Below are 18,879 nucleotides of genomic sequence, written 5' to 3'. Positions count from 1 at the left end.
GGGTCTTTCTTTTGTGGGTCCTTCCCACCAGCTGGTCAACTGAGGGTCACTCTGTCCACGACCTTTTGTATTTTGTTGTGCTTGTGGGGGCAGTTTGTGTTGAAGCTAGTTCTTCCTTGTGTACAAGTTTTGAGGACTCTCTTTTGCTCTTGTTCAGTTGTTTGCCCTGGGTAGTTTCTCCACTGTTTAGTTGTATTTTCAGACAGGTCCTGGATTGAGGTTTGTGTGGTTTCTACTCCCTCCTTCACCTTCTTCTGTCGTTATCTGTTGGTAGTTCCTTTGTTGTTGGGTTTCCTCTTCCAGTGGGTGTCCTGGTGTTCACCGCTTCCACCTACTCTTTTTTTGTGATCAGTTGGAGGGGAAGACAAAATGGTTTATGACAGCAAGAGAATATTCTATGATATTTACAGTAGCAGCCAGTAGAGAAGAGATAGGACATATCCTTTGGCTATGTATAGTGTTAACTGTGATCTTCAACCCCACTGGCCGCTTTTAAGAAATGATGGAAAGAAAATAAGACTCTTGTTGGGAAGGGAGGGTTCATGAGTTGGATCTAGAAAGCAGTGAGGTTGTGGGAGGTCAGATTCTGAGGTAAGGTGAGAGTAAAGGACAGTAACTAGGTGTAGTGTGTGAGAGAATAGAGTTAACCACTATAGTATTAGAGGTCAAGAAACTGTGGAGTGGGCCAAGATCCAAGAGGGGTGTTGTGAAGTATTTACAATTGTATGGAGCAGCTATTATTTACAAGAATATTAGAGCAACAATGATATGACAGAATCTGTGTGATCTGGATGACATGAATAGGGGGTATAGGCCCTTGACTAGTGTGCTAAAGGGACACAAGTGACGTGAAGGACAGTAAATTAGCAATAGACTGTGAAAGAGAGAACAGGGGAAACCTGTCAAACAACACAATATAACCAGCCAAGCAAAGAAGAGTATACAGAAAGAAGAGGAGTAGAAAAATACTATTAAAATAAAAGATGGAAGAATAATGAAAAAATAATACAAATATGGAGTAACTTGCAGTTTCTCTGCAATAGCAAAGTGAGATTTGTCTCACTGTCTCAACTGTTGGGATGCCCCCTCTTTGGGTTCAACTCTGGTCCTTTCACAGTTTCAAGTTTTTTGTCTCACTTGTGGGTATTTTTTTAAAAAAGGTGAAGGGAGGAAGAAGAGATAAAATTGGAAAGAAAGGAAGAAGGAATAAAACAAGAAAGAAGGAAAGAGAGTAAAAATGTATGAAAGACAAAACAATAATAAAAATTAAAAAAATAAAAGATTACTTAAAAAACCCCACCTGTTGCTGGTTTCAAAGTGGCCAAACCAGTTTTTCTGGTCTTGCTGGCTGCGGCCGGCTGAGGGGCAATTGGAATGGCTTTTTTCCCTTCCCGATGTGCACTCAGGCAGTCTTGCATGTACTCTCCCTAGAGCTAGTCTGGTGCCTCTGGGGCGTGGGATCCAGGTCTCCCTCAGAGGCTCTCTCCCTGGGTTACCGCTGTGGGCTGGGAGGTGGGCGTGTGTGCAGCATGAGTGCTCAGCCAGGCTGCCTCGTTCCCTTCCCAGTGCTATAGGGGTATGCAGGGTCTTCCCCTCGGCCTTCCACTCAGCCTTCCCCACGCACCCTTCCACGCCACCTTGGGATTGCTGCCAGGCTGGAAGGGGGGTAAGCTTAGTGGCTGTTGCAGGAGAATTCCCCAAACAGTTTTTCTTTTTGAGAAAGTTCTCCTACTCAAGCCTTCTGCTCCATACAGCCCAATTCTCTAGCCAGACCAGTGACGATTGGGGTCAGTGTGCATCACTGTGCGACTCTCAGCTCTCCCAAGCCAGTAACCACAGACTTTGAGGGTGATCACAGCCCCCGTGTGATCCTTATTGGATCCTTATTTGCCTCTGTATCCTTACTCCCCTCTCTCTGTGACTTCAAGCAGCCAGGTTTCTCCCGGTGCTGCTTAAACCCTGTTTGGCTGGGGAGGGAGGGAGCCGTTGACCCGGCTTTCTCCCAAGGACTCTGTGGCAGGCCAAGTCCTGGCACCAGGCACCAGGCCTGGGGCTACAGCCACCCTGGTCCCCACACTGGTCCCCACACTGGTCCCTGGGACCTTATTGTCCTGAAGCACTCTCCTTACCAACTAGTTTTTCACTGTCCACTACAGTTTTTGGTTTCTTATTTTCATATATGCTTGGGTAGTGTTGGCTGTTTGCTCTGTTCCTCTGTAGATTGGACAGGTTTTTCTCCTGTGTGAGAGGGAAGGGAAATCTGCTCCCTCCTACTTCGTCGCCATCTTCCTTCTGATTAGGAGTGTTTTGAACTCTGCAGCAGATAGGTTGGCTATCTCTGTTTTGCTCGGTTCTTTTTCTGGAGTTTTGATCTGTTCTTTCATTTAGCCATGGTTCTTTGTGTCATAATTCATTGTAAAGAGTGGAGCCTTAGTTAATCGTTAGGTGGGGCCAGCCTGTTTTGCTGTGTTATAGTGCTGTATGTGGAGGAGGGGTCAGAGAAGGAACAATGCTTCTTGCTCTACTCTTGCCTTGATTTCAGTCACTTCCGCCACTTCCTGCTAGTGACTGGTAGCCTTCCAGTTGCTACCCTGGTGCTGATAGCCTAAGTGGGTGCCCTGGTGCTGATAACCAGTAGCTTCTAGGACTCTGTGAGTCCCTCAAATGGACTTTGCTGAGAGACCAGCAGTTTGAAGAACTGTCACAACCACCACAGATTTTTACAGCCAGGGGTTATGAGTAGGTGTCAGAGAGAGAACAATGCCACTTGCTTGGCTCTAGCTCTGCTTTCAGTCACTTCCTGTGCTTCCCCCAAGCAAATGACACCCTTCCAGGTGCTGTATTGGTGCTGATTCCCAGGTGAGTGGGCTTGTCTGCCACTGAAGCTCCCACTGGTTTTTACAGCCAGCAGTTATGAGGCTTTAATATTCCCAGTGCTGGGGCCCTGGGTTGCTTGATCTCACTCCCCAGTTTTTGTGGTTTTTATTTGCACTCCAGTGGAGGACCGCCCCATCTGCCAGCCTCCACCTTGCCACATGTTCTCTTAGCCCCAGTTTCCTCTCTCCACCCCTCTTACTGGTCTGGATGAATGTTTCTTCTTTAACTCCTTGGTTGTTGGACTTCCATACAGTTCAATTTTCTGGCAATTCTGGTTGGTTTTTTTTTTTTGTCTGTTTGTTTTTAAATGGGTTGTTATCCTTTTGGTTGTGTGAGGAAGCAAAGCGTATCTACCTGTGCCTCTATCTTGGCCAGAAACTCTCTAGTTTTATTTTTTGCATGCATCATTTCAATTTTCTTAACACCATTTATTGACTATACTGTCTTTGCACCATTGTATGTTCTTGCCTCCTTTGTCAAATATTAATTGACCGTATAGGTGTGGGTTTATTTCTTGGCTCTCTATTCCATTTATCTATATGTCTGTTTTTATGTCAGTGTTACGCTATTTTGACTACAATAGCCTCGTAGTATAGTTTGAAATCATGTAGCATGATAACTCCAACTTTGGTCTTCTTTCTCAGTATCACCACGGCTATTCAAGGTCTTCTGTGGTTTTATATAAATTATTGGATTTTTTTTTTAATTCTGTGAAATGCACTTTTGGTATTTTGATACAAATTTCATTGAATCTGTAGATTGATTTCGGTAGTATGGGTATTTTAATGAAGTTGATTCTTTCTACATGAACATGATATATGCTTCCATTTATTTGTATTGTTTTCAGTTTCTTCAATATTTTATAATTTTCCAAGTACAGGTCTTTTACCTCCTTTGTTATGTTTATTTCTTGGTGTTTCTTGTTTTCTTTTTTTTCTTTTGATGTAGTGTAAATGGGGTAATTTCCTTTCTGTCCCTTTAGGGTAGTTTATTAGTGGTGTATAGGAATGCTACCAATTTCTGAATATTAATTTTGTATCATGCTACTTTACTGAATTCATTTATCAGTTCTAGTAGTTTTTTTGTGGAATCTTTGGGGTTCTCTGTGTACAGTTTCATGCCATGTGCAGATATTGACAATCTTACTTCCTCATTTCTGGTCTAGATTCCTTCTATTTCTTCTTTTTGTCTGACTGCCGGGTAGGACTCCCAGTACTATTTTGAATAAGAGAGGTGAAAGCACACATCCCTGTCTTGTTTCTGATCTTATAGGAAACACTTTTAGTTTCTGCCTATTAATTTATGATGTTGGCTGTGGGTTTGTCATGTATGGCCTTTACTATGTTTAGGTATGTTCCCTTTAGTCCCAGTTCGCTCAGACTTTTTTATTATAAAAAGGTGCTGCATTTTGTCAGATGCTTTTTCTGAGTTTGTTGGTATGATCATGAGATTTTTATCATTCCTTCTGTTTATGTGCTCTTAGCATGTTGATGAATTTTCAGATATTGTACCAATTTTGCATCCCAGGGATAAATCCCACTTGATTATGGTGTATGATGTTTTTAATGTGTTACTGGAATTGTTTCACTCATATATTGTTGAGGATTTTTGCATCTATGTTCTTCAGGGATATTGGCCTTCAGGGATATTTTCTTTCTTTGTAGTGTTTTTATGTGGTTTTGTAGTCAGGAAAGGGCTGGCCTCATAAAATGAGCTTGGAAGTCTTCCCCTTTCTTGAAATTTTAAAAAAATTTATTTATCGTTAGAGGGGAAGGGAAGGAGAGAAGGAGAGAAATAGCAGTGTATGGTTGCCTCTCATGAGTCTCCTGCTGGGAACTGGCCTGCAACCCAGGCATGTGCCCTGACTGGGAATCGAACCGTGATCGTGTGGTTCGCAGGCCCGTGCTCAGTCCACTGAGCTACACTAGTCAGGGCCCTTTCTTGAAAATTTTGAAGTAGTTTAAGAAGGATACATGTTAGTTCTTCTTTGAATATTTGGTGAAATTAAACTGTAAAGCCATTCAGTCCAAGACTTTATTTTTCTGGGAGTTTTTTGATTACTGCTTCATTTTCATTAATTATAATTGGTCTGTTTAGATTTTCTGTTTCTTCTTGATTCAATTTTGGAAGACTTTTGGAAGTTTTCGAAGACTTTATGTTTCTAGGAATTTATCTATTTCTTCCAAATTGTGCAATTTGTTGGCATATAGTTGTTTGTAAGATGTTCTTATAATCCTTTGTATTTCTGTGGTGTCAGTTGTTACTTCTCTTTCATTTCTGATTTTGTTTATTCAGGTTCTCTTTTTTGTTGATGAGTCTGATTAAAGATTTATCAATTTTTGTATTTTTTCAAAGAACTAATTCTTTGTATTTTTTGACTCATTTCTGCTTTGATCTTTATTATTTTCCTCCTATTCACTTTGGGCTTTGTTTGTTGCTTTTTTAAAAAAATTTCCTTTAGGTGTGAGATATGAATGTTTATTTTTGGTTTTGCCTGTTTTTTGAGGCAGGCCTGTATTGCTACGAATTTCCCTCTTAGGACTGCTTTTACCATGTTGTATAGATTTTATGTTGTTGTGCTTTTATTTTTATTCATCTTAAGGTAGTTTTTTATTTCTTCCTTGATCTTATTGTAATTCAGTCATTGTTTAGTGACATGTTATTTAGCTTCCATGTGTATGCATTTTTCAGTTTTTTACTTTGATCGATTTCTAGTTTCATACTGTTGTGGTTGGAGAAGATACTTGATATTACTTTAATACTCTTGAGTTTATTGAGACTTCTTAAGTGGTCTGTTATAGAGAATATTCCATGTGCACTTCACAAGAATTCATGCTCTGCTACTTTGGGGTAAAATGCTCTGAAAATATCAGTTAAATCCATTTTGTCTAGCGTGTTCTATAAGGCTGCAGTATCCTTGTTGATTTTCTGTCTAGAAGATCTAGCCATTGATGTCAGTGAGGTTTTAAAATTCTCTACTATAACTACATTACTGTCAGTTTCTACCTTTGTTTAGCAGTGCCTGTCTAAGACTCTGACAAGAACTTCGAGAAAAAGCACACCACACGTCCTCCCTAGGCAGGGCAGATCAGGGCCACTGGGAATCAGGAGGATGGGGCTAGTGGGTCTTCTGTTGGGGTGTGGCACTGCTGTTGTGCAGGGGGGGAAATGGCCCCTACTTTGGAGCCACATAACTCAGTGTCTGTTGAAGACTCTTGTCTTCCTCATTGTTCCCTGAGGCAGAGCACACGGTGCCCTAACTGCAGCAGACTTCTCTGTACGTGGGGAGCTTGGCGTGGGCCTCTGGGACTTAGAAGACTGGGTTAGTGCACTGCCCAGGCTGGTGCCTTTTTTATCTTTCTTGTCTTCCTTGTAATCACATTTTTTCACCCAGCATTGTTTTGTGTTTCTTTCCCACAAGTAGGATTTTTTAAATTTGTCACGGTTCGATGTCTGAGTTTTAAACAGCTTCTTGGACTGGAGGCTCATAACCAACAGTTCATGCAACTGTAGCACCTGTCTCATCCCCAGTAGCTTTTCCAGAACTGCTACCTTCACTGTGAAGCTCCACGAATTTTCTTGAGTTGAATTTTCTCAATTCAATCGTGGGCTGCCTCGGCATTTTGACTTTGCTAACAAATACACCATGGAGCAGATAAATATACTGGAAAGCTTTTCCTCTGTTTTTTTCCCAGTGCTATCGGGAATTAATTTATTGACCACTTTCTTTCAAGTCATTCGCCTGCCCCCCTTTAGCCATGATTTTCATCGTCTTCTCCAGACGTGGCAGACTGGTTGATGCTGAATGCGAGAGAGGTCATTCCATTTTGATTGTTGAGTGTTTTAGTAAAGCCAACTCAGAACAGGTGAAGCAAATAACCATCAGTAGTCTTGACATCAACATGAACTTCAGTTGTGGCCTGCCACTTTTGGACCATGGAGTCACGGGTAAGATCCACACATGGAAATTAATTAGGCAGTTTTTTCCCTGGACATCCTCCGTAATTAACTTGAATTTTCTAAATGCAGCATCATCGTTTTTGCAGAACAGCTAGGCTTACTTCAGAAACATGACCCTTGAGATCATCCATGCAATTTTGGTTCCTTGAGTTTTTGTGACTAGTTTTTCCCCAGTATTTCTTATATTGAACATGTAACGGTGTTTTCACATTATACCAGCCTTTCTTAGAAAGTAGATCAACCAGTTCCTTTTTGTCTTTCTGCCACCTTTTGTAAGGTGCTTGTTCCTGCCAGTCACCATGGTGTTGCTCAGAGAGCCGAAAGACCAGCATTTTGTTTATATACTTTGTCATATCACTCTTTTCCCCCCTTGCACTGGGTTAAAAGGAAAAATATTTCTCAACTGGTAACTGTCCTTTTATTTATTTCCCACATGATTACTTATTAGGGCCATAGTGATACTGTGTGTATAACTACTAGTGGTAGTGTACTATTTTTAATTAATACTGGAAGGAATAAGCAGTGTGGCATCGAGGTTAAGGGTATGGTTCTGGAACCAGACTGGCGGGTGAGTCTTCACTCAGCAGGTAACCGAGTATATGACTTTGACAAGGTACTTGAATTTGCTCTGCTCCAGTTTCCTGATTTTTAGTGAAAGGGATAAGTTCAGTGCTCTGGTATCTAGTAAAAGCTAAGTGAATATTAACTGTAACAGTGGTAATAATAAGAATTATTATTGAATTAATTAGTTAAGATTGTAAACTTAACATGCTAGTACTTGTGTATATTTGGTTTATTTATTTGCAATATAGAACAGGCTGATTATAACTCTCCAATCTGAGATCAGAATGTCCATCTGTATGGAAGTCCAGTTCCTTTAAAAAGTAACTGCATCTGTTGTGCATTAAGAGTATATTTTTTCAAGGTCAAATATCAATTCATTGTTCAAATAGTTAAATTTATTCACCTTAATGTGTGTTTGGGTGTCTAGCATGTGCAAAGCAATACAAGTAATACACAAATATATGAAATATAGTTCCTGTACTCAAGTATATCAGTGTAACAGGAAGGACTAGAAATAGAAATGCACTTTTTCAGGCTCCCAGGTGGATGGATGATATCAGAAGAAACAAGTTCACACCCTGGTTGGTGTGGCTTAATGGATTGAATGCCAGCCTGCAAACCAAAGGGTCGCTGGTTCTATTCCCAGCCAGGACACATGCCTGGGTTGCTGGCCAGGTCCCCAGTGGGGGGGCGGGGGGGGCCTGTGAGGAGCAGCCGTGCATTGATGTTTCTCTCCCTCTTCCTCCCTGTTTTCCCCTTCTCTAAAAATAAATAATTGAAATCTTAAAAAAGAAGAAGAAACAAGTTAAGATGGGATTAATAATAGGAGTAGAGTGAACCAGAAGGCCAGTTTAAACATCTTGGGGAAACAAACCAAATTGTGCCATACCTTGGCCGTAGTTACTTGTTTTCATACCCCGGGTCTCTTAAGTTAGGTTTGCAGTCTACATTTATTTATTCTCCATACTGGTACTATAAACATCTAAAGGTTTATTACCTGTTAAGAACTTAGTGTGTAGTAAGTACATACATAGAAAGTTTAATGTCAATATTTTCTGCTATAAGAGAGGTATAAAGTGTGACCATTGTTAGCAGAGATGCGGAATGGTTGTCCTGTGGAAAAGAATTGGGAAAAGATTCCTAAAGAACACTTGAGTTGCGATTTCAAAGGATGCATGTGAATTCAGGTCAAGTTTGGGAGCTTTAGTAGTATGTTTGCCCCGGGGCTAGGTCAAAGTACCCGCATCAACAGAAATTCGCAGTGAGGACCATGTGTGGTCCTCAGTCCTGAGGCAGTGAGCAGTCATTTGGACAGGAACATGGGAATGTGTAGGGGCTGTATTGGAGATATATTTGGGGAGGTAGGTGGGTGTCCTATCCAGTGGGCTTTACCTGTTTCTAATTTATAGAAGTTCATGGAAGGTTTTTTACAGGGGAGGGCGGTGCTAATGGTGGCAGGCTAATGCCCCTGGACTGTGCACTAACTGCATTTGTGTACTAATTGAATTCATGTTTGGTCTCTTTCAGGAAGTTCATGATTTACTACAGGACTATGAATTAAAGTATTGTTATGTGGACAGAAATAAGCGAACAGGTAAGATTTCAGTTCTAAGCATCTGATTTTATTGTGATTGTACATTAGTCATTATAAAACAGAAAAGCTTAGTGTCTTTTCATTCTTAAGCTAATCACTGAAATTCTTAAGCATTAAATCATATACATATAGTTCATAAAATTTATTTTCTGAAAATTGGTATTCTAAATTTTAATTATATTAATTATCTAGTGTTAATTGAGCCTTATGAATTTTTATGACTATTCTAGTGTTATAGGTTTTAATGTTCTTATGAATATGCTTAATAGGCTTTTTTATCTTCAGTTTTAATAATTTATTACTAGACTCAGTGAATAAACTGTATGACCTTAGCTGGGCCAATTGGGGAAATTGCTTAATTTTTCTGGGTATTATTTTATATCTGTGATATTAAAAGACTAATCTAGATTATTTCCTTTGTTTACATAAGATAATGGAAATATCTAAAAAACTTTTTACATGATAAAGTAAGGAAAAGTATGGAGGATGATATAACCACTATGCACACATCCATTCACAAATTAGCAAATGTTTTATTAAAATATTTTTTTAATGTTTAAAAAAATTTTGCCTTTATATATATGTACACACACATGCTGGAGCCTTAAGGTAGATCTGTTGACTAAAAGTCTCTGGTAGTATGGTCAGGAATTCAACATTTTTTTCTAACTTAAAAAAATTGAAAACAGGAGTGTTCCAGATGAAGGTGAAATACAGTTTCTCCCAGGCGCTGACTCCATCCCATCTGGCCCTCCGTTCCTGGGGGCCAGCACCAGGAGACTCGGTGCACACTCCTGAACTTCACCACTGTGCTGTGGCGGCCATTAGAGCACAGACTCTCGTTCTGTTTCTTCTGGACGTGAGGCGGGACAGTTCCCCACTGTCCCTCTGTGAAGCCAGGCCTGGACATGTGGCTTGGTTTCTGATGAACAGAGTGCAGATGGAAGTGACATGTATCTCTTCCAGGTTGGAGATTTCAGGGCCAGCATGCGGTTCATCTGCCCCTCTTCTCCTCGAGGAAGTAATTGAGGAAGAGGCAGCCCCTCGGCTTAGGTCACAGAGTGACTATGACGAGAAAAGCCTGCAGGCTTCCTTTCTTCCTTTCAGCATGAGATGTGTAATGTGACCACCAACAACAAAGCCCTTTGTTTTGTTAAGCCATTGAGACTGTGAGGCTATTTCTTACCAGACTACCTTATCTAATACCTATAATTTTATTACACCTCCAGGTGTAATTAATAGAGTTATTCTCAGTGTTGTTAAGGCTTTACATAAATGGTATTCTATATGTTTCATTTAGTAACTTTTTTTTTTTAAAGATTTTATTTATTTATCTTTAGAGGGGAAGGGAAGGAGAGAGGGAGAGAAACATCAATGTATGGTTGCCTTTCGGGCGTCCCCTGCTGGGAGTTGGCCTGCAGGGAACTGGCCTGCAACCCAGGCATGTGCCCTGACTGAGAATCAAACCGCGATTGTCTGAGTCGCAGGCCCGTGCTCAATCCACTGAGCTACACCAGCCAGGGCTACGTAACTTTTTTTAACGCAACCTTATTTTCAGGTCTTTTCATGTCAGCGTATATTGCTCCAGTTCCCTGATTTAAACTACTACCTAGTATTCTGTCCTGTGAATTTATCACCGTTGATAAATCTGTTCATTATTGGTAGGCATTTAGGAAGCTTTAACCTTTTCAGTATTTCAAATAATGTTGCAATGAATATCCTTTTGTTTGTCTTATCCATTGCCACGGTTTCTCCACAAGTAAATTACTGGGCCGTATGTTATGTACAATTTCAGTGTTACTACTAAATATTGACAGATACTTGTCAGTATTTAGAGATAACAGTCTTCAGGGCTCATCCAGGGCCAAGAATAGTGATGTTTCCATCTGGTAGGTGATAAGCCTCATAAGTCATGGTGCATCAGAAGGAGTATTCATAAGGGTCTTGACTCAAGAATAAGGAAAATTAATTCTGGTCTTAGCTAACAAAACTTAAAAGCGAGGCCAGAAAGAATCAAGCTGTTTCTTAGTTAACTTAACCACCTTAGAACTAAACTTAAGAATGTTTTTAAAAATACAAAAACATCAGCATCCAATGAGATAACAGTTATAGTGTCTGGCATCCAATAAAAAATTACTAGACATGATAATAAGGAGAAGAGTGACCAATCAAAACTACTTAGAATTGAAGCAGAAGAATTAATGAAAATGGACATTAAAACAGTTTTTATAACAGTGTTCCATCTATACAAGAGATTATAGTAACGGTTGAACATATTATATGGCAATATAGAAGATAATTGAAAAATACCACCCTAGTCAGTGTGGCTCAGTGGATTGAATGCCGGCCTGCGAACCAAAGGGTCGCTAGTTCAGGTCCTGGTCGTAGCACATGCCTGGGTTGTGGGCAGGCCCCTGATAGGGGGCACATGAGAGGCAACCACACATTGATGTTCCTCTCCCTCCCTTTAAAAAATACCAAGTCAGATTTCTAGAGATGAAAATTATAATGTCTGAGATAAAAAATACGATGGATGGGGTTAACAGCAGAGTAGACATTTCAGAAGAAAAGATTACTGAGCGTAAATACGTAGAGATAAAAACTACTTAAAAGGAAACAGAGAATGGAAAAAAAGCTATTAAACATGCCCAGAATACCAGTGAGCTGTTGGACAGCTTCAGGAGTCCTACTATTAGAGTGACTGTAGTCTCTGAAAGAGGGCGGGGGGACTGCAGGGAAAAAAGTTAAAGAGTTAAAGGCTGAAAAATTTCCAGTTTGTGAAAACTCTAAACCCAGAGATCTGCAGAGCTCAACCAACCCCAAGCACAAAAACACAAAGAAAATGACAAGGCACATTGTAAACGAATTGCATACAATTAGTTATAAAGGGGAAATCTTAAAAGCAGCTAAAAAGGGGGCAAATGTAAAGATGACCATGAATTTCTTGGAATAATGCAAGTGAAAAGACCATGGGGCAAAATCTCTTTGTTTTTTTACTGGGGGAAAAAAGAAGATCAGTATGGAATTAGATACTTACCAAAAATATCTTCAAGAACAAGAGCAAAGATGGTTTTTCAGTCATATAAAAGGTGAAGGAATTCTTCACCATGAGACCTTCACTATAAAACACGTTTAAGGAAGTCTGTTAAGCAGAAAGAAAATAGCAGTAGATGGAAATCTGGGTCTGCACCAAGACACGAAGACTAACAGATATGGCTACTATGTGGGTATTTTTCAAAAGGTAACTGACTATTTAAAGTGGAAATACTAACACTGTTATGGAGGGTGTAACGCATAAAGTGTATGACAACAGCCGTACAAAGACTGAAGGGGTAAATGAGAGTGCACTGCTGGGAAGTTCAGACTCCACACGGACTGGTCAGTATCACCCGTCGATAAGTTCAAGATGACGTAGTCTTAACCCTAACTCACCCTCTGAAATAGTACAACAAAGAAATTCAATAACTGTGTTCAATAATGTTGCCTCACTAGCTGTGGTGGTGCTTGAAGGACCAGATAATTAATAGACAGATTAATAAAACCTGGTTACAGTTACAAGCTATGACCTTACTATAGTATGTCAGAGGAAATAATTGTGTTAAAAACAGGATACATTAGGGAAGTAACTTTTTGCCTGCTTGCCATGGAATTTCTTTCAATAATAAATTAACTAGTAGAGCAAGCAGTGGTAAAGGGTAAATAAAATTATGACTTGCAAAAGGATGGGCCCAGTTGGGGAATGTTTAAATTTCAGTAGGAAGGTAGAAACAGGATTAATCTCCAAATCCCTTACCCTTTTTTCTGTAGAGTGACACCTGCTATTTCCACGAGAGGTGATGTGAAATAAAAGTTGGACTTTTTATTTACAGAGAATCTGTGGCCTTGGGAAAGAAATGGAAGAAGCTATGGAAGAGAATCAGTGAGCTCCTTTCCCTAACTCCTGAACTTTAAAATTTGCTTCATTATTTTATCTGAATTCTACCATAAAATGTCTTACCTAGGTTGAGCGAATGCAGATATCTAAGGGAAGGGAAAGAAGAGGTTGTCAGTTGTTAAGTTTATTAATCGAAGTATGTACACCTTCATTCATTCAGCTAGCATTTACAAAGCCTCTACTTGGCGCCAGACACTGTGGTGGTTGATAGCGATGTATCCATCAGTAATTTTAGGGAGCTCACAGTTTAGTAGGGTAGCAGACCTCTAAACAAGTATGTTGTAACACAGTGTGACGTGTGCAATGATCAAAGTACAGCGGTTCGCTAAGACAGGAATTGTTAACTCGAACTGGAAAAGACCATCAGGGAAGGCTCCTGGAGGTCATGATGCAGTAATCCTGGGTTGGAATGTCCACTGACAGGTTTGGGGGGGCTAAGAACATGGGGAGAGACCTCGCAGGCAGGGGGAGTAGCTGTGTAGTGGGTGTAGAGAAGCCTGAAACAAGTGGATATCCAGGGGATGAGTGTTTTGGGAGAAGAAAGGACTGTGTCGGGAAGGGGGGACGTGGCAGTTCGTGAGTCTGGGTCAGAGCACAACGGGCGTCGGAGGGCCTGGTAACGGTGCTGGGACTGGGCTTGATTGTCAGTACCACGCCAGTGCATTTTTGGCAGTAAGCAGACACACCCAAACTTCTGTTTTTGAGAGATCATTATATTGTCAATGTGAAAAAGGAATGAAGAAAAGAAGGTGGATTTAAAACCTTTTTATGTGGGAGGTGAGCAATATAGGGTTTAGACTAGGGGTGTCAAACTCATTTTCACCAGGGGCCACATCAGACTTGTGGTTGCCTTCCAAGGGCTGAATGTAATTTCAGCTCCTTAACAGTTAAGGAGTAGTTACATTTATACAGTCCTAAAGTTATTTCAGCCCTTCAAAGGCAACCGTGAGGCTGATTTGGCCCCTAGTGAAAATGAGTTTGACACCCTTGGTCTAGGGTAACCCCCAGGTTTCTGATTTGGGAGTGTGGTGCTACCAATTGAATTAGGGAATAAGGACAGAGCAATATTGAGATATTTGGTGGGGGGGGGCAAAGGTAGGATGAAGATCTTAAGTTATGTTTTGTCATGTGGGAATCTATGTGGATATAAATGGAAACATATATAGAAACATAGCTTTGGGAGTTAGCAGGGCATAGGGGGCCTTTTATGAGCCCCAGACTAGGTCATTTTGCTTTATTAATTGCTTTTATAGCCCCTCATATTTCTCGGGTAACACCACAGTTGTAACTCTTTGTCAAATGTCTGCCATCCTTTACTGAATTGTGAGCTATATTGGAAGGGATCTGCTGTGCTTTGTTCAGCAGCTCACTCACAGTGCCTGACACAGTACCTGGCACGCAGTACGGAATAAATGGGAAGGGACCTAACTGTGCAGGGGGAAGAGGGCCGAGAAAGAGAGAAGAGGGGNAGCCCCAGACTAGGTCATTTTGCTTTATTAATTGCTTTTATAGCCCCTCATATTTCTCGGGTAACACCACAGTTGTAACTCTTTGTCAAATGTCTGCCATCCTTTACTGAATTGTGAGCTGTATTGGAAGGGCTCTGCTGTGCTTTGTTCAGCAGCTCACTCACAGTGCCTGACACAGTACCTGGCACGCAGTACGGAATAAATGGGACGGGACCTAACTGTGCAGGGGGAGAGGGCCGAGAAAGAGAGAAGAGGGGACAGTCACTGGCTCAGGGGTGCTGGATACAGCCATGGGTATTACTGTGCATGACTCTACAGAAAGGCACTCTGAGGATCACAATTTTATAGGGGTGATTGGAGGAGAAAGATCTAGAAAAGGAAATGGAAGAAGGAGAGGTATGAGGAGAATTGGGGAAAAGTATATTAAGAAAGTTAAGGGAATGGTTAAATTTCAAATGCTCTAAAATTCAAAATATACTTCAGAAATTCAAAATATTCAGAAATTCAAATCAGATATAAACTGATAAGTTTATGGGCTGATATAAAATAGAACCAGTATTTATAAGTTGTTGGCTTGTTTGCTTGTTTTCGAAAATACAGTTAAAAGGTATTTGATGTCAGCATAGGAAAGAAAGACACAATAAAAATAACTGAAGTCTTTACAAAAGGGATGTTGGGAACCAAGATAATCTCTCAAAAAGGGCGGCAGTGCCACCCTCCCCGTCGTGTTGGAAAAGCTGCTGGTCCTTTGGCAGTAGCTTCCTTGTATGTGGGGACGGTGTTGAACAGAACTGTGTTTCTGTGAATGTTAACTTCACATGCAGTGTTGAGGTGCTCACATTCTGAGAGCCACGTGGGCACCCAGACCAATTGAGGGGAGAACAGTTTGAGTGAAATGACTGGATTGCCAGTGCTGTTTAAATGCCTTCTTTTTCTCTGGCTGGGTGCGTGTTTGCAATGTTGCTGTAGTTGGATTTGGCTGCGTTAAATGCTCAAAGGGAGCAACTCTGCTGTCTGTTCCAAACAGAGGAGAGAGAAGAGGGCAGGGAGGAACTTTTGAGACAGCAGTTTATTTGTAATTTGAGCAATGCCCTTTGTAGTTTCTTTTAACCAGGGCTTTAACCTTTTTCTTTCTTTTTTACAATACTGCTTGCAATTGGTGTATTCCTTGTTTTTGTTATAACAGATAAATAATTTATTATGGCTACATTTTAATTTGATCAGGTATGAATGTGTTCATGATTTAGAACCTATATCTGCATCGTGTTTTGATTTTACCAGTGGTCACATGTATTTGTTGCTCAGTGTTGCAACAACTTCATTAGGTAGACAGGACAGATGATTTGTTTCTTTTATAAAGATTCAGAGTTAATCTACTTGCCCAGTAGCACAACGCTGCCATCTTTTCCTGCCTTATTGGCCATTCAATGAGTGTACCGAATTGCCCCATGCTTGGGTGGCTCAGTTTGTTTGAGCGTCGTCCTGTACACAAAAACTTACCAGTTCAATCCTCAGTCAGGGCATGTATATAGGTTGCAGGTTTGATCTCCAGTCAGAGCATGTTTGAGAGGCAGCCGATTGGTGTTTCTCTCTCACTAACAGCAATAAAAATATCCTCAGGTAAGGACTAAAACAAAACAAAACAAAACCCAAAAAGTAGGACTTCCGCCAAGATGGAGGTGTAGGTGGAAACACTGTGCCTTCTCCCACAACCAAGTTTGAATACAGCAAAGGTTTAGTAAACAAAGACACAGCCAAAGAACAGAAAATGGAATTATGTGGAAGTGCAACAACAATGAACCATTCAACCAGGACGGTAAGAGGGGCGGAGCCAGCAGCGGATCAGGGACGGGCAGGAAAGATCCCCTGAGCCAGGCACACAGGCAACCAGGGTAGCAGCGTGGACCCGGTGCAGGTGCAGGGCAGACTGACTGGGGTCACACATTCGCGTACAGATAAACTGGCAGAGTGAGCAGTGAGACAGACCATGCAGGCGAACCCAGTGTCTGAGGCCTGACCACAGTTGCACATCCCCGCACAGTGGTACAGAATGCGCGGGCCCCAGCTATGGTGGCAGCTGCGGCGGCCGCAGGAGGCATCAGTGGGAGGTGGCAGCAGGAGGCGGCAGATGGGACCGCCATTGCTCCTCTTTGACCCCGCCCCCATGTACCAAGTCACAACCCAGCGACTGAGTGGCCCCACTCTGGTGAACACCTAGGGCTCCGCTCCTCATAAGTAACAGGCATGAACAGTCCAAAATATGGCTAAAGAAGAACTCAAAGCCCCAGAGCCAGTAACTCTAAGTGAAAAAGAAATAGCAAACCTCTCAGATGCACAGTTCAAAATACTGGTGATCAGGATGCTCACAGAACTGGTTGATTATAGTCACAAATTAGAGGAACATATGAAGGCTAAACTAATTGAAATGAAGGGAAATGCACAGGAAACCAATAGGGATGGAAAGGAAACTGGGACTCAGATCAATGGAATGGACCAGAAGGAAAGATGAAACATCCCACCAGAAAAGAATGAAGAAACAAGAATTCAAAAAAATGAGGAGAGGCTTAGGAACCTCCAGGACATCTTTAAACGTTCCAACATCCGAATTATAGCGGTACCAGAAGGGGAAGAGGAACAGCAACAAGCGGAAAACTTACTTGAACAAATAATAAAGGAGAACTTCCCCAGTCTGGCAAAGGAAATAGACTTCCAGGAAATCCAGGAAGCTCAGAGAGCCCCAAAGAAGTTNAGGTAGGGGGGAGGGCAAGAATAGTAGGGGAAATATAGAATGTAAAGAACTTGAGACACATGGTCATAAACTAAAGGGGGGAATGGTGGGGGATGGGGTGTGCAGGATGGAGGGGAATGAAGGGGGGAATAGAACAACTGTAATGGTATAATCAATAATATATATATATATTTTAAAAAAACAAAAAGTATATCAAGTAGTGTGTTGTTTCAATCAAATTAGTCTAATTTTAAGGAAACATACATGACTTGGAGTAAGAACTAGCTTCCCCTGGGCATTTGGTGCCTTTTTTGCTCTACCTCTCAGGTCCTTATCTAATAGGGTCTTGTAAACTCTGTGAAAAGAATAAAAGGTTTTAAGGTTTCATAGAATTTTGCATCACAATTTTCTGGGGGGAAAAGAATAAAATCTGCATGTACTTTGAAAAGATAATTTTTTAAAAAATCCATCTGATTAAAAAAATTATTGATTTTTTTTTAGAATGGAAGGGTGCAGCGGGGTGGGGGGAGAGTGAGAGAAAGAAAGACATTGGTTTATTGTTCCCCTTATTTATATGTTCATTGGTTGCTTCTTATATGTGCCCTGCCTGACCAGAGATCAAACCTGCAACTTTGGTTGTGGGGTTGACATGCTAAACAACTGAGCTGCCCAGCCACAGCCTACAAAATTAAATAAACACACAGACAAAACAACAGCCACCTCACCCCCCAGAATATTGTAGTATCCTGCAGTGGAACACCTAATAAAATTTTTTAAAATTTATTTAATTGTTGTTCAAGTACAGTTTTCTAATATACTTTCTGTATGTTAAATTTCAGTTACTGGTCATGATATAAGTTTAGTGGGGGTGTCAGCATTGAAAAACACAGTGAAATTGAATCGAAAATACCTGAACGCTTTACATGGGGTAGGAGTATTACTTTTTCATACTTTTGTTTCCGAAACATATGTATGTGTGTAATGAGTGTAGACATAAAATGTATTGCCAACTGTGAGTAGTCACAGTCAAAAAAGTTTGAAAACGCAAGCTTAGAAAACTCTTTATCTTCCAGCGTTCGTGACCTTGTTGAATGGGGAACAAGCCCAGAGTGCAATTCAGATGTTTCATCAATATTCTTTTCGAGGAAAAGACTTAGTAGTCCAGCTCCAGCCAACAGATGCTTTGCTGTGTATTACTAACTTGCCCGCTTCTTTTACGTTAGAAGAGTTTGAAGAACTTGTTCGTGCTTACGGAAATATCGAGAGATGTTTTCTGGTCTACAGTGAAGTTACTGGCCATTCCAAAGGCTATGGATTTGTAGAGTACATGAAAAAGGACTTTGCTGCGAAGGCCAGGTTGGAGCTATTGGGCAAGCAGCTGGGAGCATCAGCTCTATTTGCCCAGTGGATGGACGTTAACCTGCTAACCGCAGAGCTCATTCATTCCAAGTGCCTTTGTGTGGATAAACTCCCTACTGACTACAGGGACTCAGAGGAGCTGTTGCAAGTATTTTCCAGCATCCATAAACCTGTGTTTTGCCAGGTGTGTGTTCTTAACATAGCATTAGAGATATTTTTAAATATCTGTGTGTGTATCTATTCTACATGCAGTCACAGATTTATTATACCTATGTGAGTATCACAGTGGATAATCTAATTCTACTTTATAATGAAGACTTTAGTAGCATGGTAAATTTCAAATCAGTTCCTTTTGTCGATGGGCCAAACTCTACCGTGACATATTTAAGTATGT

The 18,879-nt window shown here is 40.9% G+C and overlaps 1 protein-coding gene across 3 annotated transcripts in view; it reads left to right on the top strand.

Moving 5' to 3' along the window:
- RAVER2 (ribonucleoprotein, PTB binding 2) overlaps positions 1-18,879 on the top strand; it is a 108,534-nt gene that overhangs the window by 27,724 nt on the left and 61,931 nt on the right. For all 3 annotated transcript variants that reach the window (XM_037043360.1, XM_037043361.1, XM_037043358.1), the window contains exons 2-3: positions 8,929-8,995; positions 18,200-18,669. In XM_037043360.1, the coding sequence (XP_036899255.1) occupies positions 8,929-8,995; positions 18,200-18,669 (537 nt within the window). The remainder of the gene's footprint in view (positions 1-8,928; positions 8,996-18,199; positions 18,670-18,879) is intronic.

The sequence above is a fragment of the Sturnira hondurensis genome, unplaced genomic scaffold, assembly GCF_014824575.4.
Source record: "Sturnira hondurensis isolate 20B ecotype Veracruz unplaced genomic scaffold, ASM1482457v3 Scaffold0000648, whole genome shotgun sequence".
Lineage (NCBI taxonomy): Eukaryota > Metazoa > Chordata > Mammalia > Chiroptera > Phyllostomidae > Sturnira > Sturnira hondurensis.
The sequence above is the reverse complement of the archived record's forward strand: the minus strand, read 5'-3'. Positions and strand labels throughout refer to the sequence as shown.